Consider the following 24,717-nt stretch of genomic DNA (forward strand, 5'->3'; position numbering starts at 1 on the left):
GACTACGGGGGTATATTCCTGTGAAGAGGGGTTCTGTTTGTAGCAAAGCAAAATCAGAAGGTTTGCAGAAAATAGCATTTTCAGTAGGATGACTTTTTGTTAAATAGCTGTAATTGAAGATATAAGAATCATTTTCAAGTGTCCTGACTGCAGATGACTCCGCTTCCAGAAGAAGAGTCTGTTGCACGGCACTGTTCTGCAGTAGCAGGAGTTTTGTGCTTAAACCACATCAACGCTCAGCTTTACAAAGCAGTTTGTCACCATTGCTGAAATGATTTTAACTAGGCGCTCTTGCTGACTTGGAGCTGGGGGATGGGATTTAACTGAGGGAGGTGTGTGTGTGTGTGTGTGGGGGGGGGGGGGGGTGTACAGGGGTCACACAAGAGGAGAACTGGGAGGGGGGGGGGGGGGTCGCGTTTTCTTTCTCTTCAGGCTCCAGGAAAGAAAGGAAGGGAGCCAGAGCAGAGCAGAGAAGTCCAAACTAACTGAGGAGAAATGGATGGTGGGGGAGGGACTGGAGCGAGAGCGCTGCTTATTGGTAGGCTGCGGATCTCTCTCTGTGGATGGATTGACTTAGCACGGGTCGAATTACACCATTTGCCGTGCGTTAGTTTGTTTTTCTCGCAGCCAGCAGAAGTTCGCTCCCCGCGACGCGCGCAGTATTTTTTTTTTTTTGCGGGGGGATTACTGAAACGCAAACGGATACAAACTAACCGATTCAAATGAGGTGAGTTGTTTGCAGCTTCGCGGATACAAACACTTTGTAGCGACGCAGTACGCAGCGAAAGTCGAGGTGGAGGCGGGGGGGGGGATAAAAACTAGAGAGCTGAAGTGTTTGCTGGGCAACTAAATGTTTCTTCTGACCACGTCGCTGTGCAGCTCTGCAAAAACTGATGGTTGCAGGACAGAAATAGTTCAGGTCCGGGCTAATTTTACTGTGCTGTTCATCCATCTGTCCTAGGACTGGTTGTATCTCCCTCCTTTACAACGCTCCTAAAACGTATTAGAGGAAATACATCAAATGTGTTGTTATTTATGAGTGAAACAGTTTGCAGCCTTATTGAATCGGTGCCGTTAAGTTCTACAGCCGCATAATTAAAACGTGGATCACAATTGTAAATCCAAAGTTATGATCATTGTCCAGGATAAACAAGTGCAGGAAAAGGTTTTTGTTTATAAGCAGTGTGTGCAACATCCTAGTCTCCGTCAGCCCCCGCGTCCTCTGCTATTTCCAATCAGTCTTAACTCGATGATTGCACATGAAGTAGTGAGGGGCATCGCGTCGTTAATGTTTATGTCTTTTCTCTCTGGTTGACGAAGTTAATAGTAGTGGAAAGGGGTTGGTGTATTGCTATACGAGGGGGGGGGGGGGGGGGGGGGGGGGGCTGTGTGGTCGTGGCAGAGCTTTGAAGATCAGTCATCAGAGCTCAGGGGCCCGGGGACGGAGACAGAACAGGAACAGGCAGAGTCGGAAATGCTCGTATGTGGCGAGCGGAGCACAAATCTGTGCGTAACTGGATAAAAGAGAGAGAAGTGGAGTCCGCATGGAGCAGAAAAGGACAGGAATATGACATGATGGGTGTTTTCTCTTAAATGGATTACCCAAGGAACATGAGCTTTAGTCGGATTACTCAATTCATGACACAATTGGGATACTCAAGGTAGGTGTCGTCAATTTTTAATCAGCAAAACACAAAGTGTATGTTGCGATACACTCCCTGAGTTATATTATTAATAAATTACACAGCACTATTAGCCATTGTCCTCTCCGGAGAACTACTTTATGAGCCACATATACGCAGGGCAGTTAGATTAACAAATAAAATGATCCTAATTTTAAAAGGCAGATATGCGCAGAGGCTCGACAGTAAAAACCAAAACCACAGCACTGTGGAGAAACCAGAGAAAGGTCCTCACTCGCTACCATTTCAGTCACAATAGCTCGTCTATTTCATTGTGTATTGTTGTGTTAAACGGCTCTCGGGGTGTCTTAAAGTCTCCAAACCTTTTCGGCTTCATCCAAATCAACTTGGAATAAAAGCAGCCTGCACATGTGTGAACGCACCATGCTGCCACATAATATTAAACAATACAAGGCGAGTAGGACGAACACCTCGACTTAATGGTTGTTGACTGCGCATCCTCCGATGCTTTAACCACTTTAATGTAATCCTGACTTAATTGTGATATTTTTTTTTATATTGAATTATAAATTGAAAAAGCGCCCGAGATGTTACTGGAGCCGGAGCAGCACGACCCATCCCTGTTCGTGCGTTAAAGGCAGTTAAACGCAGCCCCATCACTGTTGGCACTTCACCGCTGTCCCCTCGCGTCTTTGTTGTCTTTTGTATGAGTCCTACATGTGGACTAAAGCGGTCTGAAAAGATTTACCACGGGTGGAACTTGAATGCCTTTACGCCACGGTCCGCACAATGCAAAGCGTCAGAACCTGGGCTGCTGCGTGGATTGTGTGCGCAAAAAGAGGAGCAGAGGCTCTCGACTCAAACTTTAAAAATGAGCTGGGAATGAAGGAAAAGAAACAGAAGAAGAGTGAAGAAGGAGAAGTAAGGATCATGGTTCGTTTGTTCCACAAGGAGACCTGTTAAATATATAAGAGAATATTGGGCAAATCAAGTCAATTTAAATTTGTGTGCAATTAAAAAAAAAGGAATTGAATGTTCACTCATATTAAGTTTTAGTTTCTCTGTGGTCAAATCTAAATATCTGATGTTATCCCCTCAAACCAGTGCAGTTCCTTTACAGAACAAAGTTGTTTCAAAACATGTACATTTCCCTGGAAATGTGGACATCCTGTGCTCTGTCACCGAGACAGGAAGAGCGCAGCTTAGTTACTCAAACTACACACTTTATATTGGGAGAAGTGCCACACTCAAGCCCAGTGGAAGATAAGAACCAGCCCTGGGTTTTGTTGACAGCACAGCTGGCTGGTGTGTCTCACTCTGCCTCACTGGCCACGGGGGCAGAACTCATTGACCAGAACGACCACCGTTAACCTCTGCTTCAGCCAGCTGTAACCCCGGAACAGTCGCCATTAAACCGCACAGTGATCAGTGTTAACCCTTTGCAGCCTTATGGTTGCCCTAAAATGCTGTTTTGAAAGTCTGATTGCCAGGGTCTTAATTATTTGAGTGATAAAACTTTGACTCAGTGTGCAGCATTTGGAGTCAAGATGTTTACAGTTTGCTTTGTGTCCCCTGAACCTCCTTTTAGGAACCCCAGGACAGCTCTCTCAAGTGTATGCCCACTGACGGGGGTGGGGCTCTATTGTGTTGACATGCCCAAAGCCCCTTTTGTTTCTTGATCACACCTGCAGCTCAGCTCCTTTGTGCTCTACTATATTGTAGAACTACTGCTGAGAACAGCCTTTCTCCTGTTTCACCCCTCCTCTTGCCAAGGTAGAGAAGAAAGGGAGGGAAGCACTGTTTTGGGTGGCACAGCCCTCTCCATCTGCCAAATCTGTGAAGCAACAAGTCAAACCAAGCCCCTCTGAAGTGATCCTTAGGTAAACAGCAACGCGATTAGGGGTAGTGGTTATTACTGAAGTTGGAGAGGGAGCGGTAATGGTTTCTGGGCCTTTGTGGTGGCTCTTCTAATCACCTGACTGGCTCACTGTCCTGTGTGGCTGCATGTTGATTACTTTCTCAGAGCCACAATTGAGAGTTCAGACAACTGCATTCCAGGATGCACGCAGTTTGCATTTAGACACACACACATCAAGTGTGAAAAGCGAAACTGAACTTGAGCTATCTGATTTCCTAATTTTACAGCTCAGCGTGGCGCGAGGTGACAAGTCAAGCTGCAGCAGCAGCCATTGTTCTGTTGGGATTACATCCACACATCACATTCACTTACGAAACCTCACGCACCGATGTTGTTTGCTCTTCTTTTATTGGGTACAATTCCTCCTAGTGGGACTTCCGTGCAAAGCACATCTATTCTGTGTTGCAGTGGAGGAGAGGTTATGGCTGACATATGCCAGCGAAAGCACGGCTAAGAGGAGAATATGTGTTAATCTGTCATTTTAAGCTCGGAACTCTAAATCATGAGCTGTAACTACCAGAATGGGGCTACAGACCCCTACACCCACCATCAGTGGAAATAGTAATCCAGCAGACTTCCTCCCCCTCTCCTCCTCCTGTGTTTAACACCATGGGCCTGAGCCAACAACATCAGCAGGGAAAGTGTGTGCTTGTAGGACATTGAAAAGTGTGTAATAACAGAGGCAGAGTGAGGCAAGACTGAATGGCCCTGAGTTGCGTGACAAGGCTCGCATCTCTAGGCTTGTTGAGGCCTATATGTGCATGCACCCACACCCACACAAACAGTTCCACACACTGGAGGGCAGGAACCAGAGAACGCAAAGGAATAGTCAGTAGAAAACATGCCGGGCTCACTAGAGATTGAGAAGTAATTTTAGAGCGCTGACCTCTGGATGTCTTCTGTTTCTGTTTTACATCAAAGTTTCTGAGGAAAGCCTCTACCTCTCTGCAGCATGGCTATTACCATGCAAGGAATCATGGGAGATTGGACCTGAGCTTCTGCCTCTGGTTAGAGTGTTTTTCTCCTGAATTGTTTAGTGAGGGAGATTGGCAGGGAAAAAAGTGGAGTGTGTGTGTGTGTATTTGTGTGTGTATGTGTGTGTGTGTGTGTGTGTGCGTGGTTACAAAGAGGCGATATAGTGCAGGGCGCTAAATTCTGACAACCGAGGCAATGATTTACCTGTGAACACAGCCAAGTTTGGGCCAGAAGCTCATCCTTCAGCTTGTATGATAGCACTATAGAATTGAAATGCAGAGCTTGGTTTATTTACCTTTCATAGCTCCCCCTTTTTTTTTCTTCTATTGTTATGTCTTTGGTTTCTAATCCTGTCCCAGACTTCTCCTAGAAACTCGGCAAATTTATTGCCTGGGTTTTAACGCAGCGCGTTTCTTGTTGCGAGAGGCACCAGGTAGTAAAAAAATACAGCCGCGATGCTTTTAAGGAACACCTCTGTCTTTATGGAGCAGTATCATCTCGTCTCATTTAGATTAAGATGCTGACAGTTGCTCTGCTGAATAGGTCCAGGAGCCTGTGTGCACAGATCTGTGCATCCTTTGAGTCTGGATATCAATTTGTAACTAGATCATAGCGACTTCTTCAGCATTATTGATTTTATAGGAAGAGTTGTTTTTGTCTCCATACAATCCTCCTATTTAGTCAAAACATCAAACGTGTAATTTAACTTTGAAGTGGACTAATTGAGACGAAGCTTGTCTCGTCCTGCTCTCATTTGTAATGACAATGCTCTGTCACAGGATCTCAGTATCCCACAGAGCACTGAATAGCCATGATTACACACGGCTGGCATCACTCAAACAATAACCAATGAGACAAAAAATAGATTTTTTTATGTCTGATAGATTTAGATGCTATATAATTCACATACAAACGACACCTGACAAAAGGCTGATATATATAATCTCTAGCCACCTAATTTTCTGTGTTCAATTACATTACATCCATGTGTATTAAGGTTAATTTCCTCAAAAATGTTTTTGCTTATTACAAGATGAAAGTGACCAGACGTAGAATTACAAAGTTCTTACATGGCTACAGTGATATGGTAAAGTCCATAGATTGCTTTTGCTGGCTGCTGATCTCCCGTGCTTCCTGTGTGGATCAATCAAAGCACTTATGGCTTGGCAGACAGGGCTCGCAGACAGCACTGGAGCAGGTGTGCTTTGGGGCTAATTGAAAAATGAGTCAATACTGTTAGTGTGTGCGTGTTCGTGCACACATACTATTGTCCGTCTTCGCGTTACACCATTTGAAGGGGTGATTATATATGTGCAGCCGTGTGTGTGTGTGTGTGTGTGTGCGCGTGCGTGCGTGCGAGCATCACAGTGCGCTCTCAGCTAATCCATCCCTCTGCCTGTGTGACGTCTCCCGGTAAATTGTTTATATCCGTTCAGGCTTTGCCTGCATGAATAATTTGTTTGCCTTATAAATATTTGAATGTACACCGATCATTAATATGCACAGACACAGTCTGTCTCTAAAACACTCCTCAATGCACTAACATACATACTAAACCCCTGCCACTCCCACAATAATAAATTATTGCCAGTGTAGTTGCTGATGTATCGTGTCCTTAATCAGACACTGTACAAAGTATTACCCACAAAAATGACTAAAACCGTCCAATACTAGATGCTCATAACACAAATGCGAGTGAATCACTGCACTGCAATAAAGCGCACCAGCTCCGAGGAAAGGCTGAAGCAATAACAGTCGAGAGAACGCTAATAGAAGTCAACTAAGGTCAGAGCAGAGGCTGCTTTAGTGAAGGTGGTGAAGCTACAATGTGCTGATTAGTATCGAGTCTGGCCCAGGACAAACCAATTGAAGCACAGATGTACAGACACAGCAGGCCTGCCACGTTTCTAACGGAGTGGACTTCCGCTGCACACACACACACACACACACACACACCATGACACCCTACTGGTCAGTTGGCTGACCTTCCCTTAGACAGCAGATGCAGGAAGAGGTAGAGGGGAAATGCCAAGCACAGCCACTCAGAGCTCAGTCATCAATAAGCCAGAGAGGGTGTTATACTGTATTTGTGTTTGACTTTTTTCATTGGTCTGATTTTAACAAAAGGTTTGATATGTCTCATAAATCTACAGTAACTACTGTAGCAGTCGGTTAAACATCAGATGAAGTGTGTTACGTGTTAAGCAACAACAGCATGCATTTTGTGGGTTTTTCCAGGTAACATCTCCACTAGTGTGAAACAGGAAGTGTCGTCTGTAAGCAGCCATGGGCCAGAGAGCTGTGCTTCTGCTCAGTGAGCTGCTGCTGCTGTTGCTGACAGCCTCACGCACTCTCCTCGCAGTCAGCTTCCCTGAGGATAATGTACCCCTCGATGTCGTTGACGCACACTGTGAGTACACACACACGCGCGCAAATGAACTCAGAAGAGATAAAGAAGAAATTATAATTACTGCAAATTCACTGACAAAGTTAGCAACTCTCCTTTACATGCACTTTTTTACTCAGTCCTGTTACTGTTGTTAGGTATAATACAAAGAAAATAAAGACAAATAACAGCAGCCTCTTCTTCTACACGTGTCAGCAGTTCAGGCAGTATCATGCCATATCCATGGTAATAAAATCAATCTGCTCTATGGCCAGTTGTAGGCTTTAAGTGGATTATATTTTCATCCATGTGATGCACGGTAAGAACAGAGAGATGTGCAGCCACATGCAGCCATTACCTAGTGCACAAACACAACACAGTGACACAGATATAATTATATAGAATATGCAGTACATATTTGTAGAGTGCCATTATCCTAATTGTAGGGGGACCTTCTATAAAGCACATACACAGCATATTTAATCACTACAGTCGGATCAAATGCGGGAAGAACTGTGGTTTATCTGTGCACAGGTGACTGCTGTTACCGTGAGCTTCCCATTAATAGCATGTGTGCATGTGTGATGTCTTTACAGTTTCACGCAGGTACCCTGTGTTCAGAGGCAGGCCCTCTGGCAATGAATCACAGCATCGACTTGACTTTCAGCTGATGACCAAGATACAGGACACTCTGTTCATTGCTGGCAGGTAAACTCAACACACACACGGTCTCTCTCCCTTTCACACTTCCCCCACACTCAGTCACTACTTGGCAGGTAAACAGTGGCATAAGGAGGGGTAAGCTCTTAGTGTTATTGGATCTGTGGCTTCTAGGCTTGCATCTGATATATATGGCCAGTATTGATCCAAGAAAGGCGTCTATCATCCCCGCCTGACGCTCTGTCAGGAATTTCTTGGCATCTTTACATGCCTTGTTTAGTATTTATGGGCACTGGGATTAATCTGACCACTAGCACTAATATTGTAGGAGGAAATCACCTCAACATCTACAGTATAACACTCCCACCTTTGGAGCCTCCACATGTATCACCGTTGTCAGGTGGATCCTCCTGTTGCAGGTTTGGGGTATTAACAGGTTTTTACTTGAAGCGAAGCAAAACGTTATCCCTGAGGGTTGATACCTTTTAATTCCAATTGGCTTTATTACATTTGTAAAACTGATATATAATTAAAACACTACATTGTTACCATATAAAATCATTAAGCAGATAGCATATTTTTCATGCTGAAGAGGCTGAACCCATAGTCCACTGAGATCCAGTGCAGTGCAGAAAAATACTCTCATAACAACAACACAAATGAGCTGCTGATTTTTGACCAGTGCACTTTACCTATAGTAAAAAATGGCTAAATCACATAGTGGATGTGTTACATTTCATTAAAATCAGTAGTAAATATATTTCACTACACATATTCCTGGTTGTGCTTTGTCACTGAGCTTTGTGTTTTGTTGCTGTCTGTCCACAGAGATCAGGTGTACCTAGTCAGTCTGAGAGAATCCTACAGGAATGAGATCATTCCTTACCGGGTAAGATTCTTGCCACAAGCTGCTCTCTCAATCCACAGCCATTAAAAGGGCTTCATAGAAAACACTGAGCCATTCATCACAAACTGGACAGGTTGTAAAATGAGAGAGTGGAAAAGCAAAGATTGTGTGTATGAGTGTGTGTGTGTGTGTGTGTGTGTGTGTGTGTGTGTGTGTGTGTTTAATGTCTAACGTTTCGTGTTCATTTTTACAGAAACTAACATGGCGATCGGGTCAAGCCGACAGAGAGATGTGTGCCGTCAAGGGAAAACATAGAGTATGTATTTAAAAAAAAAAACTTTGCATGTTTTAAGGTTTCAGCAAAGGTTTAAACTGTGTGCAGAGAAGCAAACTGTCTCTAATAACGCTGAGCATGGTTTGCCTTGTGTTTTCAGGACGAGTGCCATAACTTCATCAAAGTACTGGTTCCTAGAAGTGATGACCTTGTGTTCATCTGTGGTACCAACGGCTTCAACCCCATGTGCAGATACTACAGGGTGAGTATCCAGTGCCAGAACCTGCCATGGAGCGTTCATTAATTAAAACTGGCATGTTGAAATTTGCACAAAGGCACACACACACACACACTGAAATCTTTCCATAAGTAATTTCAGTCACTATTTCACTTTTTTTCTATAAATTTAACTCAACTGATTCTACATGCTGCTGTTTTGCTGTGAGGTTTTTGTTTTTTAACTGTGTCCCTTGGCAAACCTCTAACGTGTGGGTGATTGTTGTGTTCCCTTCAGCTGGATAACCTAGAGTTAGACGGGGAGGAGATCAATGGACTGGCACGGTGCCCATTTGACTCCAAGCAAACCAACGTTGCCCTTTTTGCTGGTAGGGGTCAAACACACACCCACCCACTCACATAGTTAATCTTGTTGAAGAAAAACTAATGTGTTCCTACTTATGCTCTCATTATCACCTCTGTGTCTTTACCACAGTTAAACTGTGCCTGGAGCGCTAACAACTCAACCAATTAGTGCATAGAAAGACGAGAGACAACAAAGCATTGAAGAGCATTGTATCCCAGTTTTTGGTCATTGTGCTCTGTGTTCTCTGCTTTTTTATTAGAGGGGAAGCTGTATTCTGCAACTGTAGCTGACTTCCAGGCCAGTGATTCTGTCATCTATCGTAGTATGGGTGATGGATCAGCCTTGAGGACTATCAAGTATGACTCCAAATGGCTTAAAGGTAAGCGAATGCCTCTTCATCATTCTCAAACCTTATTTCTCTCCCACCTTGGTTTCCTGGAGGTACATGCGTCTGCCTGCCACCTAGCTAAACGCCCGTTGTGCCTTTCCACGTTGACAGCATGTATGTGGCTGTCAGAGCTGTTTTTGGAGTGATAGAGAGCTCTCCTGCTTTGCCAAGATCCGTGGGGATATGGCCTGTTCTCTCCCCGGCAATCTAGGTCACCCCCAGTCATATACAGCCTTGTACAAATCCCTGAAATATTCAACATGCACAGTGGTGGTGACGATGCAGAAATACACTTCAACTCTCTGCCTCTGTGTCTCCCTCAGAACCTCATTTCCTGCACGCAGCAGAGTATGGGAATTATGTGTACTTTTTCTATCGAGAGATCGCAGTGGAGCACAGCAATCTGGGCAAGGTAAGACAGTGCACCTGCCGCTTTTAATGCAAAACATATTCCACCCAGGATTCAGGCATTTATCCGAAAAAGGGTTACACCCCCCTCGGTGCATACGTTTCAGACACAAATGGCCTCAGAGGTAATGGGGCTCATTCACACGACGGCAGTACATTGCATTAGAAAACACAAAAAATGTCAACAGCCAGTGTTTGCTGGGAACGTTCTACTAATGTAAAACCATTACACAGCGAGAGGATTTGTCTCCCGGAGATTGCACTCTCTGTGACTGTTTCTCCTTATGACACACACATGTACAGAGCATTAGGATGTTCACTGTTTGAAGCCAACCTCAGATTTGACCCATGCCTTATCCCCGAGCTGGTTTGGCCATGCCAAAGGAAGCCAGCATTTTCCATCAGCCACCAGCTGATAAATATTTCAACCCTACTAATGCTGGGGTGACACCTGGCCTCTGATGAAGGTTTGCACTTCTAAATTATTAAGACTGTCTAAGCCAACTGCTTCACACACTTCATTTATACTCTAAGCCTTCGTATTATGTGCAATCAAACAAACAAGGTGCTGCATGAGGCCAGTCAAGGCCAATGGATGTGTTCTTTTTTAAATGTTTGCTCCTGTCGGGCGGAGCGGCCTCCATACACGCAGTCAAAGATGAGAGTGTCTGTTTGTTAAGCTGCCTGTGCCGAGTTGCCACAGGATGGAGAGATGTATTATTCAGCATGTTGAAGTGTTTTAGCGACGTTCACTCAACTGCCTTCCTCTTTCACCCATTCCTGTCCTCTCTTAAACCCCTGTTCCTCGTAGGTTGTGTATTCTCGCGTGGCCCGCATCTGTAAGAATGACGTCGGTGGGTCACAGCGAGTTCTGGAAAAGCACTGGACATCTTTCGTGAAGGCGAGGCTGAACTGCTCAGTGCCAGGAGAGTCGTTCTTTTACTTTGACGTTCTGCAGTCTATCACTGACATCATCAACATCAACGGGGTTCCCTCTGTGGTGGGTGTTTTTACCACGCAGATGAATAGGTGAGAAGTGGCTTCACTCACTTGTTGAATTGAATCAGTTCAGAGGTCAGAAGTTCAGTTCAGAAATTCAGAAGTCACAAGTGGACATTGCATTGCTATATCTCTCCACAGTATCCCAGGTTCAGCAGTGTGTGCTTTCTCCATGGCCGACATCGAGAAAGTATTCTGGGGCCGTTTCAAAGAGCAGAAGACTCCCGACTCTGTGTGGACTCCATTCCCAGAGGAGAAGCTGCCCAAACCTCGGTAAGGTTTTAAGAAAATGCATTAATTCGAAACCTTTCAAACAACACATAACCAGGGAGGGAAGAGAAAATACCAGAATAGCAACTAGCATGTGTTCAAATTCTGTTTTTAAACAAGGCTTTTATTTGAGCAGGTTGAACTTGGCGTTGCAGCTGTTTACCACCTGTCAATTTCCCCCTTTTCTTAACCTGTCTCTGTCCTTGTTAAACCCAATGAAATCAAATCTTTTTCTCCATTAAAAGACCAGGTTGTTAGCTTTGACCCAGCACACACATGCACCATCTGTTTATGATTTATTAATTATTAATTTGGCATAATTACCTGTGTTGCATATTTAACGTGTTTAGAATCAGCATGTATATTTGTAGCCCCGCCCTTTGTCCAAAACACAAAGTCCACGCAGCACTTCATTACCTCAGTAAATCATTGATGGAGGATAACCACTCATATGTATATTTTATGTTTCCACCTGAGGCCCTTTTTGTGATCCTAATAAGCACCTGCTCCTCTTCCCCCACCCTCTCACTGCACTCACTAACCATTTCACTGCCCATTATTATTACTCCCTGGTGTGTGATCGTATAGGTTGATCTTTGACCTTTTGCCCTCTAGACCTGGGTGCTGTGCAGGTCATGGACCAGCTGCATCCTTTAAGAGCTCTGTCGAGTTCCCGGATGATACCCTGCAGTTCATCAAGTCCCACCCTCTCATGGACACAGCTGTGCCCTCCATCGGCGATGAACCTTGGTTCACCAAGACACGTGTCAGGTAAATGACAAAGCGGATGAGGACTGGAGATCTTTCCTGGTGATAATGCCATTTTTGTAACTGATTATATTTAAATACCTTAAATTGAGGAATAGTTTTTTCTATAATACATGACAAACGTCTCCAGTTCCATTGGTGTTTAATTGATAGCAAATCTACAAGAACTTTACTGAATTTAAACTATTTAAAAATTATAATCTGACAAAAAGAAGTACAAAACTAAGAATGTGACCAAACTGTTAAACCACACTTCCAATATTCAGTTGTATAGACACATTCAGCACTCAAAAAGTATTAATGTTCAATATCCAGTGCCACATTATGGCTTAACCATTAATCATATAGTGTATAATGATTTACTGGCATTGGTAAAACATGAACTGATTAATATGTAGTTAGAATGAAATGCAATAGAAGCGGAGTAGAAGTAAAAAACATGTTTGACCTTTACTGAAGCATAAAAGTGACTTATGTATTCAAATGACCTCTCTTATTCGGATTATTTTGACCCCCTGCTGTGAGTAACACATCCCTCTTTGCTGTGTGAAAAAGGTACAGACTGACAGCACTGGCAGTGGACAATGAAGCAGGACCCCTCAAGAACTACACAGTGGTGTTCATTGGGGCTGAGTCAGGGGTTGTTCTCAAGGTGCTGGCCAAGACCACCTCTTTGTCCCTAAATGACAGCCTGCTTCTAGAAGAGATAGACGTCTTCAACAGAGCCAAGTAGGGATCCACATGCTTTTCTCTGTTCTCTTTTTCTCTTCCTTTTCTAGCTGAGGATTCAGGAACTCCTAAAATCAGCACAGATGTTGTCTGTCTGCTTTCTGTGCATGCACAGTGTACGTTTGATTGATTTCCTTTTTCTGTACCTCTTTGTGGACACAAGCACAGATGTTACCATGTTTCAGAGGTGAAAACACTGTTGAACTGTGAGGGAGAAAAGCTAAAGAGAACTTCACCTAAAAAGTGATTAAATCTACTGAGACTGAAACAGTAGACAAAGTGACCTGATAAACCTCTGATCAGGTTTCTTCCTTTTCCAGGTGTCTGTCTAACCGTGAGGATGACAAGCGTGTCCTCTCGCTGCATGTGGACAAAGAAACACACAGCCTGTATGTTGCCTTCTCAAGCTGTGTCATCCGCATTCCCCTGAGTCGTTGTGAAAGGCATTCTTCCTGCCAAAAGTAAGTGGTAATGCAGACGTAAGGGGTTAAAATGTTGATCTAGTCGGTAATAGGTCTGTTGTTTTCTATTGCAGTGATTGTCATAAAGGGCATGATAACCTTATGCCCTCTGGTTAATGTTCAGTCACAGATGATTATTATTCTGTTATTATTTGCACTTACCACAATAATTACACCTGGTGTTCTAATGCTGTGTGTGTGTTTGTGTGGCACCAGGTCCTGCATTGCATCGAGAGATCCTTATTGTGGCTGGAGGTCTCATGGAGCCTGTGAGAGGATACAGCCTGGTGCTTTGTGAGTTTAAGACCCAGCTGCAATACATAGTACAAGTATTAACGATTTTTGCAAAGTTTTTTATTAACTTCTCAATCTTTTCAGGACTGGATATGAGCAGGACGTTGAGTTTGGAAACACTGCCCACTTGGGAGACTGTCACGGTATGAATCTCATGCCATGCCATTTATCCTCAAGACACCTACACATACACACAGTGACAACACAGTGACAACTCAGTGGCACACGTGTACTCAAATGGAACTCAAACTCATCTCACACACCATGAGTCTGCACACTCACACCAGTAACCACTCCAGTAACTTGCCCCTACATAAGTCTATGTGCAGTATTAACACACACATCTACATACAGTACATGGCCACCTGCAACTAATGCTGCCTGCCAGGCACAAACATGGACATGTACAATTAAGGGTCATGTTGAGCTGGTGCAAATTGTAGAGGTCTTAAGATATCTGATGGCCAGAAAAATGCGCCTCCCTAATTTTACTTTAAAATCTTTATCCCTTCATTTGTACCCACTAAACATGACCCAGGCTGAACCTCAGTATTGATCCGAACCAGAGGGCCTCCAGTGAGAAAAGGACACTGCTAGCGAGTGCTTGATATCTTTATGTTGTTAAACTACCTGCAACTGCACTCTTGGTGTCTCTTAGAGATTTATTTTTTAGGCTTTACTTCTGAATTCCCTTATACTGATTTCTTGTCCTTTTAATTCTTTTAGCGTTTTTGGGCACTACTTCAGCGCCAGATTACAAATCATTTGGCGACCCTACCTCTGGTTAGTTTGATCTTTTACTCAAATGGTTTCTTTCCTTGAGTTCAGCATCTTCAGCCCTGTCTTCTCAACTCTGCCACCATTCATCTTTTATCAAACACCTCCTGAATGCTAATGTCACCTGCTTCATTTTCATCATCACAAACAACAAATCCACCAGGGACATTGGTGCTCTATCTCAGCACAGATTCAATTCCTCTTTTTCGCCTATTACCTTGTGTTCCAGTTCCTTCTTTCCTCTTGCATGCCCACCATTCATTAGCATCCTTACTGTTGTGTACCAACTCCACTTTGCTCCTCTGTATCCTCTTTTTTTCTTTCCAAATTAGAAAACAAAATATGTAGTTGAAATGAACATCTATTGGTTTGTGAATGTGAAAACAACATTTTTGCCAAAGGTTAACTGTGAAAATGATTTTTCCGACACTAATCTTAAAACTTATCCATTGCCCATGCTTGCTACTGGAGATGATAACAGTATGCTTTACCCACTTTCTGCACATTTTGTTAACAATTTGTTTGTTACCACAGACATGGAGTTTTCATCAGCGCCAGTCACTGTCCAGCCCAGTGGGCCCATACACCCCCCAGTACTCATACCCACTCAGAGCCCCAGCTCTGGGCATGGTCCAGAGCTCTACGGCTCAGGCTTTGTGCTGCAGGATGACCCAGCCACCTCCCATTCTTTAGACTCAATCCCAGGGGGCCGTGAGGGTAAGGCCCGCAGGGAGGCAGCCAGCATGCTGCACTGAGCCTTAACTGATAGCTGGCAGTTACTCTCACTCAGCCACACAAATTAGTCACACATAAACTCACATATGCAAATTATGGCAGCTGTTTAGGGTTTTCATTAGGTTACATGATAGATTTTTATTTATTCTCTTTCTTCTTCAAATAGACATTTTCATAATTTATGTTGCTATGCGTATTACATGTTAATGTTTCCATTGTTTTCTTTTGTTTAAATTGTAACTTCCTTACGTTCCTTCTTTCTTTCTTTCTTCCTTTAAAGTTTTCTAATCATTAAACATTTCTCTCACTGTACAATCTTTTGTTAGGTAGCTTATCTCTCTACCTGTACAGTTTTTTAACTCTAGCTCTAGTAACAGTTTACCTTGGCTGGTAGAACAGTGACTGGACCTGCTCTGCCACATACCTGTCGTGGCCGCATGGTGGATGACTAACTCTTTCAATGTCTGTGGTTACTAACAAACTTCCGGTAGATCAGTAGCTATCTCATCACCAGGAGCAAACACTGCCTCTCCTTCTGCTGACTAGCTTCCCTAGAGCTAGTTGCTCTCTTCTGCAAAAAGATTGACTTGGCTCTCTATCTCGGCTAAGAGTGCACTCCTAACCTTTGTTACAGTTTAAACGCATGACAAAAGCCTCTAGTGGAATGAGGATCAAGGCTACACTTTGAGTGTTCTGAACTGACGTAGCGTTACTGACATTGCTTTTTACAGATGGTGAAATGGATGTGGGTACCTAACAACTTCTGCCAACTTTCACCACGTTCCTTCTTCATCTTGGTTTTGATAAATAGGAATCTGTCAATATTATGGAATCTGGTTGTGGATGACTAATTACCTTGTGTGGGGGAGTTGTAAAAGCAGAAACTCATGCATGGTTATGATCATATACAAACATGCACATTTCTGCTGTTTGGGGGGTGGGGGGTTCTTCACTGAGCACTTGGGCTCTTTTCACCCAGGAGTTAACCAAAGCCTTAATGTTTTGTAGGTGTGTGGGATATCCAAGCAGGTGAGACCAATCAGATGGTCCACATGAACATCCTCATAACCTGCGTGTTCGCTGCTTTTCTTATGGGGGCTCTCCTGGCTGGTTTGATCGTTTTCTGCTACCGAGACTCATTCCTTCGTAAGCCAAGAAATGTCCACAAGGATGCAGAGTCAGCACCGTCCTGCTCCGACTCCACTGGAAGCTTTGTTAAGCTCAATGGTCTCTTTGACAGCCCTGTAAAGGTACAGCCATTAAGACATCTCAAGTGATGCATTATTTTGTGGAGAGAAGTTACTGAACAAGATGAGAAACGGTGTCTAATCTGACTCTTTTCATTTTATCCCATCTTTAGGAGTACCAAACCAACAATGATTCTCCCAAACTGTACACCAATCTGCTAAGCAACGGCAAAGACCTGAATACACCCAACGGTGACACCAAGACCATGATCCTGCGGGATGGTTGTGAGCCCCCTGAGCTTGCTGCGCTGCCTACTCCTGAGTCTACTCCTGTGCTTCAGCAGAAAGGCCTGCAACCCATCACAAATCAATGGGAGAGGGCTCATGGGAAGGCCAGTGGGCCCCGTAAAGAGTCCAACTCGTCAGCCAAGGGTCCTCAGTTCCTTCCTTCTTCTCCTGCTCCGGCTAACTCCAGCTCTAACCACCCTCACCCTGCTCTGGGACACTCCCACATTCCTAGTGCAGTTGTCCTGCCCAATGCCACACATGACCACCCTAACTTTGACAATGGAGATGATACGCTGCCACATTCATCTGAAAAGAAGCTGAAGAACCCAGATTCTAAAGGAAGTAGAAAAGACCAGAAGAGGTCTGTGGATGCCAGAAATACCCTAAACGATCTTTTGAAACACCTCAATGACTCTGTGGCCAACCCTAAGGCCATTCTTCAAGAGGGATCAGGGCCCCGCCCAAGGCCACAGCTCACACTGGAGCCCATGGAGGAACTGACTGAACTACCCCCCAAGGTGCCCAGCCGTGAGGCCTCTCTGTACTCTCCCTCCTCCTCCCTGCCGAGGCACAGCCCCACCAAGAGGGTTGATGTGCCAATGCCCACCACTCCCACCACACCAACAGGTAGCCTGAGCATGGGGGGCACCCTTGAGAGGCAAAGAGGGGGGTACCAACTCCACCGGAGTGCCTCTCACAGGCAGTCCTTATCCACCTCACCAAATGGGGTAACGATGGGGGTGTCTGTGTCTCGCCAACACAGTATGAACAGAGGGGGTTACATTCCCCCAACACCCCCCTCTAGACTTGACTCCCATGGTGGAGTGATGGGGGCAGGAATGCATTCAGCCCACCCATCCTCTGGATCCCGACAGAGCAGCTACAGTGGGCATGGCTCACTCCCTCGCACAGGGCTTAAACGGACCCCATCGCTAAAGCCAGATGTGCCCCCTAAACCCAATGGGTTTTCACCACAGACTCCACAGATGCGAGTAGTCAATAAGTACAGTTATTAAAAGAGCATGGACACTTCTGAGTGAGCTCTTGGCCTTGACTGTAGAGCGTTTAGCCCCCAGGGCTTGGGGCTACAGATGGGGTAGGGCCTAGTGTGTGTTTGTGTATTGACTTGAGGTGTGTTCCCACTTTAAATGATATGCACAATTACTCACACTAAAAAGGGAAAATCACACATGTGGCCAAAGATACACCTGGGGCTTTTTTGGTCCTTTCTTCTCCATCTCCCTTCCTTGTCACGGTAGCCACAAGATATAAACAGTGGAGAGTGTTGAATCTGCTGCTCCCCATTGTATCTGTGCTTGGGTGTCACCCATTCCCGTATTAGGTACAAGGATTAGGACACCAGCAAAAGCCGCTATGGCTTCTGCACGTGTGTTACCAGGTCAAAAACAGTGGAATACTTGAAGAATGGTCTCATTTGTCACTGCCCTTGAGCACTGTCTTCCCACTAATGTGAACTGAACAGAAAGGAGGGGTAAGCCATGCTTTTGCTAGTAAGATGGCTGGCGGCAGAGGAGAGGAAAATCAATAGTCACAGTGTGCATGTTGCTTAAGATACATATGGCCGCAAACAGCTGAATCAGGCAGCAAGTGAACAGAGAGAGTGGGAATGAATGTGTTTGTGTGTCTTCGTTGGTTGACTAGAAATGAGCTGGGTGTACAAACAGCACACATAGTAGTCAAGAGTAGAGCCACATGTCAGAGGATGCACCTTAAAACCTGTCTAAGACCTAAGTCACTGCCTTTGATTTTCAACATTATTATCTATTCTTTGGTCTGAATTCATCTCAACCATGCATAGACCATATTTTTGTGTCACTCTGTAGTGTTTCTGGTAATTAGGTTAGGCTGAGGTTAAGGTGGTCGATGCTAAGTGAATACTGGTACAGGGACTTTGTAACTCACTGGGATTTTTTACTTAGTACATATGCTGCTATTGTTTTTTGTCTTTGATGCATTTTCTTCTATTATCTCTACTAGACCAGGATAACCCCTGATATTGGTGGGTACATCTGTGTTTGTGTGTGTGTGTGTGTGTGTGTATGTATGTGTGTGAGTGTGAGAATTGTATTGCAGGCACAGGCCAAGATGTCTAGTTTTCAGCAACCAAACACACTGTTAAAACTGATTTGTGGGAAGAAATGCTTCTTTCCAAAACTGAAACCTCCTATAATCTCCACTGCCTCCATTATACTGATGGTTCAATATACTTCTCTCTTTATGTAGCAATTGTATTAAGACAAAAAACATTTCTCATCTCATTTTACAAATGCATTATGAACAAAAAAAAAACTCCTTATCCTTATATAGTTTTACTGTTTCATTATAAAACACATAAAACTAAATCAGCACCAACAGCTTTGTTTTTAGGACACATCTGTTCTGTTCTGTGTCCCCTAATGGAAGAACACTAGGAATTTTCCTTCTTCATTAATCCCATTAAAGCTATATTAAACTGACCCTTGAACAATACATGGATGTAACACCTCTTTCATCTCATGTACTGGTTCTGCAGCCCATGTTCCCTGTGCAGCTTCCCTGTGAGTGGCCAGTGTACAATCAACACAACACTTACCAATGTGTCCAAATGAGTCATGCTGGGAATGACAAGATCCTGTATATACTTAAATACTATAAGGATTATAAATATTTTTAGGCAAGTAAACCTGAATCTGTGCATTGTGTGCCTTATTCACAAGATGAACTACTACACTATATAACATTGGCAATGTCAATTGGTCCTCTGTATGTTATTGTCATATAATATATACACTTTTTTATATGAGTGATTTAAAATTCAGCAGGTGGGTGTGTTGGAAAATCACTACCTAACCTAAACCAAAGTCTTGGAAAACAAATTGACTAAAAAACATTCCGCATGTGAATGGTAGTCATACAAAAGGGCAGTAAAACACATTCATTTGGTATTTAAATCAAATTTTTCTTCTTTACTGTCAGTGTTGAAAAGATTGGTGTTACATAGAGGTGCCATGCAGTGAATGTATTTTCTTGACAGTGGGATCTAGGGTGGTTAGACCTTGCACTGTGGAGCAGTTGCCTCAAGGTAGCACATCCTTCCCACAACCAATGTATTAGCACAGTGTTCATATGATAGCCGTTTGTTGGCATGGGCGGCGGTTACAGAGAATCTGTAATTGCCCAGAATTGCAGTGACCAGAATTGTTTCTATTGGCCAGCAGGGACAACCGAGGGATCATTTTTCTTAACAATGGGTGACATCTGCAATTTTATTTGAGTGTCAGATGCCTGTTTAGCCCAAAGCCACATTTTGTTTACAAGTGATGATTGTATGTAAAGATACTTTGCCTGTCATCTCACTAGTATTTGGGCTCAACTTTCTACTTGACACATACACACTGACATCACAAACATACACTCAACATACACTGCTCAACTGCCTTGTACATTGCAATACGAACTGGGTCTTTCTGTTGCAATCTAAATTGAAGCCTTCATATTTCAGTCTGAGCTCAGTGTATGTGCAGATAAACCAGATTTTGTCATGTCATTTTGATTTAAATACTGTGCAACATGGCGATGCAAGGCCAGCTGTGCATAAGATCTATTTGAGCGTGTAGATATATTGTAAAGTACTGTACTGTGAATGTGTAAATAATAATGATGGTCTTTGCTTCATGATTTTTTTTTTTTTTTTTTTTGGGTTGATTTTTTTTAACACGGCATGAGTTGAAATAAAACAGTACTGCACAGAAAGAATGGGTCTTTTTGGTTTCTTCATGTTAAGGATATAGGACTTTAGCTGTTTTTTTCATAAGTCTGTTATTTGTTTTACATCATGTGTTTCAAGACAGAGAGTTTTAAAAACCTGATGCTTTGTGCTTTGGGAATTCAACATGAGAACCATGAGACATATTTGGTTCTTACAATATGACAGGGGTGTTGGTAAAGCTGTATGTGTCCTAGCTGAGCTGTGTGTGCTGACTATCAGAGACATTAAGAGTCTGCAGAATGATTAAGAGCTTTGGACTATTTTTAGAACAGGATTGTTTTGAAGTTTGAGGCCAGCTCAGAGTCGACCACACCAGATAGCATGTGGGAAAGTTTCCAAAGTAATATGTTCCTGCAGACACCAAACATCTGGAATAACGACTCGGGCATAAGATCCGAGCAACCAATGAGGAGGAGGAATATACACACATTAGCACTTGCGTACATTTAGATGTGTGCAGCATAAACATTCATTCACAATGTTCCGCACAGATAGGGCTGTGATAAGATTAACTGTCAACAACAAAGAACAAGGCAGTGATGGTTGGATGAAGGACAATCACTGTTCATGTGTTTGCCATTTGCAGAATTGACAAATTGCTTTCTGAGGAATGGCCGCTCATGCACTCATTCCCTTTCAAAAAAAAAAAAGGCATAAGCATGCACGTACAGTCAGATGTGTGTCTGATAAGAATTCTTTTCAAGTTCGCACAAATGCAGATGAAATGCTAAGTACACACTGTATGATGTATACAGATGCTTCAAATCCCAAACACAGGATGTTGTGGTGGCTTTACACGCACACACACACACACACTTTTTTTTCTTCACTCTACAAATGGTCAAAACATTGTCTTTAAAAAAAAATCAAGCACAAGTCAACAACCGCAGAGACATTTAAAGGTAAATATCTAGGAAATGAAAGGAAATGGTTTTTCATCTCACTGATCTGCACAGAAGAAAAAAAAAAAAGGTGCATGAGTGCTCCGTGAGTGTGACTCCTGCTTTTTTTCAAAGACGTCATGTAGCTCTTTGGATGTCTAGCCAGGAGGCTGTGGGGCTCATCACTGCCGTCAGAGTGCTGACACAAGTGCTCATTCATTTGCTTTCAGCAGGACCTCCTGAAAACTTACACCTCCTAGCAACCCAGCGCTCTCTTTCTGTTAGGCTCTCTCTCTCTCTCTCACACACACACACACACACGCACACAAACAAGGGAAACATTCTCCCCTCTGGGTGTTATAACGGGGCTCGGGGTGTGATTTGGTTGGGAATGGGGAACAGCAAAGACGCGCCTCTCGCTGTTGTGATGTACAGCCCATCCTCTCAATTTATCAGATGGTCTCTTTGAATTAGCCGGGGCAAATCAAACACAGCTAGTGAATCTGTAGCTGTTCCATTCATTTCTCTGTTTGCCTGGCCACACATAGTCTCATTACTAGCACAGACTGTTCCTGCACGAAAAAGCATGTGCTTGTTGTCATACAGACACGTCTGTGTGTGCGTGTGTGTGTGTGTGTGTGCGTGTGTGTCTGTGTGTGTGTCCACTTCGCAAGGGACAGAGGAAGCAGATGTTAAAAAAAAAAACATCTCTTAGTTAAGTGGAAGTGGAACACAGCAAGGTCACTCATTTAGATGCCGTAAGATGAAAGTAATTTGCTTAAGTTCAAAGCACAGATTAAAATGTGCTTTGAAACTGCAACACTTGCAACAGAAAGTACAGACAGAAACAGAAACACACACACACACACACACACACCGCGCACATACTAACAGAGTGATATGGTACATTTCTCTGCTTTTTGGCTTTCTCTGCAGCTTCTCTTTAGACATTTAAGGATGGTGATTAGACTGAAAATCATCCATCTGTGCTCCTTCCTGTCCTCTTTTCTTAAAAGCCCAGAGGTGAAACCAGCAATTTCATTTACAAGCCTCGGTCATGGAAAGGTGCTTAGAGGGTTTCTTTGTAGGTTTTGGCCAAGTACGTGTGCTCTCTCTCTCTCTCTCTGATGCATTAAAATATGACAGTGTCCGGTTAATGCTTCATTTGACAGTGGAATTAAATGACATGGAAGAAGCAGGAATTTCATCAAGTTGGATTGAATAAAAGTTTTGACGCTTTTGGAGTACAGCCTCCACAGTCAGGAAAAGCCATCAAAATCTAATCCATGTGCCAAGCACTCTTACACTGACAGTTGGTTAATGGCACACATAGCTTTGAAAAGTGACTTAAAAAGCAAGCGAAAGAAAAAAAGGAAGGACGAATTGTAGAATTATAAGCAATGGAAGTTCAAAAAGGAAAGGACTAGTATTTCCTATGCTTTTACGAGTGGGTATTGATGTTTGGATGTAGGATAAACTATAAACAAAACAGCTTAATGAAGGGAACAAGGCACAGCACATACAAAGAGTTTGTGTTTCAGCAAAGCTTTACAATCAGCTGCATTGACACCACAGAGAGAGAGAGAGAGACAGTGAGAGAGACGGCAGAAGGGAGAGAACTAGGCTACACAGATTTTAATTCACTGGTATATTATATAATGGCTGCTAAAATGTCCCTGCAGTGAATGGCTGCTGCATTGCCAGATAACCTCAAAAAAAAAAAACAACAACAAGAAAACCACCTTTTATAGTTGCATCTGCACCGCCACCTGTGTTTTATCATGAGGCGTAATTATTAGGGAGGAATATATACGGAAATAATCATGCCACAAAAATAATCATCATATTGTGCTATGAAGTCTCTAAATTAGTGCGACAAAAATATAACACAGATGGTATTATTGCGTGTTCTCTTGCAAACACAGTAGTTTTCACCGAGCATTACAAAAAGAACCTGCTAACTCTCCACGGAAAGGCTCTGACTGTGAGGTGGCAGCAGCAACCACTCTATCTCCATGGTGGGACATAAATCAAATCCCACCCTGATGATATAATCAACCTTCAAATTGACTGTGATGGATTTTATTGCAAGTTTTATTCACAAACTGAAGAGACAATAAAAACATTCAGAAACATAGGACCGTCTGGTAGGATCCCTAAGACGGTCAGGAAAGATACATGAAATCGTAGTAAACCAAACAAGAGACATGTCCATTATCAACCTATCTACATGTACTACAATGTATTTGATGACTGCATCCCTTTTCAAATGGCACAGACTCTATGAAATCTCAATCAGGTCTTTTTAAACTTTTAAAATTAGGGTTGAAACCGTAGCATTTTATCTAACCTGAATTCAGTATGCCATGGTTAATTAAACATGAGTTCTTCTGAATCATTTGAAGGTCCTGATTCAGAGCAAAATAAAAAAACATCTTATTGATATCACATCAGTATGTAATTAGTTCTTGCTTTATCAACAATCATCGTCTGTGTGTGTTCAGATAAAGGTGTTATCTTACCTGTTTTCACCAGAGAGTACATAAAACCCAGCACCACTCACTGACTTTTATTCAGGATTCATCTTCTACCATCACATGGTATTATGAAGGCCTGTATGGTATTTGAGATTTAAACATCCATCAGGACACTTAGCATCAGATAAAATTGGGAAGATGCTATCCCAATGAGCTGTATGCTGAGCTCGAAATGGGAAATGGTCTGCACATTTATCTATCTAATCTGTTTCCAAAGCGTCTCACGCTGCTTCTCATTCAGCCATTCCCAAACACAGAGACATACACTGATGGCGGTGTTGCCAGGCAGCTGTAAGCAATTTGCAGTTCAGTGTGCCCAAGGACACTTTGACACCGGGAGCTGGGGATCAAACCACTAACCCTGCGATTGGTGGACGGCCACTTAGTTTGCGCCAACAAGACTTTCAGAACTTAAGAGTCACTCGAGCTGGTGCGCCCAAATAATTTGTTATATTCACTGTGACTGTCCAAGAAAGCCACCAGAAAACTGATGTAAGCCTAATGCAAACCTAATGTTTACACACGCATTAATGTGGCTGTTAACACAAGTCGGCACTGAAAATGTGTAAATACGCCCACTCACAGATTACTTGAATAAGAGGTAGAAATATTTACTACGAAATCAGCAGGTGGATGTGAATTGTATAGAATCCACAGAGAAGCTAGTACCATCTTAGCGTTGTCTGAAAAAAGATAGTGACATGATATTGAATCTAGACTTGTGCCATTCAGTACTACCTTGCATAGGATCAACCTATCAATAAAGGTCAGTCTCAGAGAGGAGACACAGATATAGAACAGTGCTAAGAGCAGGAGGAGAGAGTGAGATGAATATCTATCCAATGTGGTTCTTTAAGATGCACAGACCTTGCTCCAACACCTGCAAGTAAAGGTGCTTATCTGTCAGATTTCATCTGCTCACCAAGCTGTGTGTGTGTGT

The 24,717-nt window shown here is 43.3% G+C and overlaps 1 protein-coding gene across 4 annotated transcripts; it reads left to right on the top strand.

Moving 5' to 3' along the window:
* The first annotated feature begins 590 nt into the window (after positions 1-590).
* sema6dl (sema domain, transmembrane domain (TM), and cytoplasmic domain, (semaphorin) 6D, like) lies at positions 591-20,287 on the top strand. 4 transcript variants are annotated; one of them, XM_026377969.1, is made up of 20 exons: positions 591-727; positions 6,775-6,946; positions 7,519-7,630; positions 8,411-8,471; positions 8,683-8,745; positions 8,864-8,965; positions 9,218-9,308; positions 9,546-9,665; positions 9,998-10,086; positions 10,894-11,111; positions 11,223-11,354; positions 11,967-12,122; positions 12,675-12,848; positions 13,169-13,309; positions 13,526-13,603; positions 13,688-13,746; positions 14,330-14,386; positions 14,915-15,097; positions 16,124-16,365; positions 16,476-20,287. In XM_026377969.1, exons 2-20 carry the CDS (start codon positions 6,823-6,825, stop codon positions 17,604-17,606), a joined length of 3,333 nt encoding a protein of 1,110 aa, XP_026233754.1. In that variant the 5' UTR covers positions 591-727; positions 6,775-6,822; the 3' UTR covers positions 17,607-20,287. The 4 variants fall into 4 exon arrangements, with proteins under 4 accessions (XP_026233754.1, XP_026233757.1, XP_026233756.1 ...); XM_026377972.1 differs by lacking the exon at positions 14,915-15,097; XM_026377971.1 differs by lacking the exon at positions 14,330-14,386.
* The last annotated feature ends 4,430 nt before the right edge of the window (positions 20,288-24,717 follow it).

Source organism: Anabas testudineus, chromosome 3, assembly GCF_900324465.2.
Source record: "Anabas testudineus chromosome 3, fAnaTes1.2, whole genome shotgun sequence".
In the NCBI taxonomy this organism is placed as follows: domain Eukaryota; kingdom Metazoa; phylum Chordata; class Actinopteri; order Anabantiformes; family Anabantidae; genus Anabas; species Anabas testudineus.

What these genes read in the sequence shown, in the direction of transcription:
- sema6dl (XM_026377969.1), top strand. Translation starts at nt 6,823, where the DNA reads ATGGGCCAGAGAGCTGTGCTTCTGCTCAGTGAGCTGCTGCTGCTGTTG. An exon ending in ATGAGATCATTCCTTACCGG is followed by an intron (nt 8,472 to 8,682) that starts GTAAGATTCTTG and finishes TCATTTTTACAG; the next exon opens with AAACTAACATGGCGATCGGG. An exon ending in AGGATACAGCCTGGTGCTTT is followed by an intron (nt 13,604 to 13,687) that starts GTGAGTTTAAGA and finishes CAATCTTTTCAG; the next exon opens with GACTGGATATGAGCAGGACG.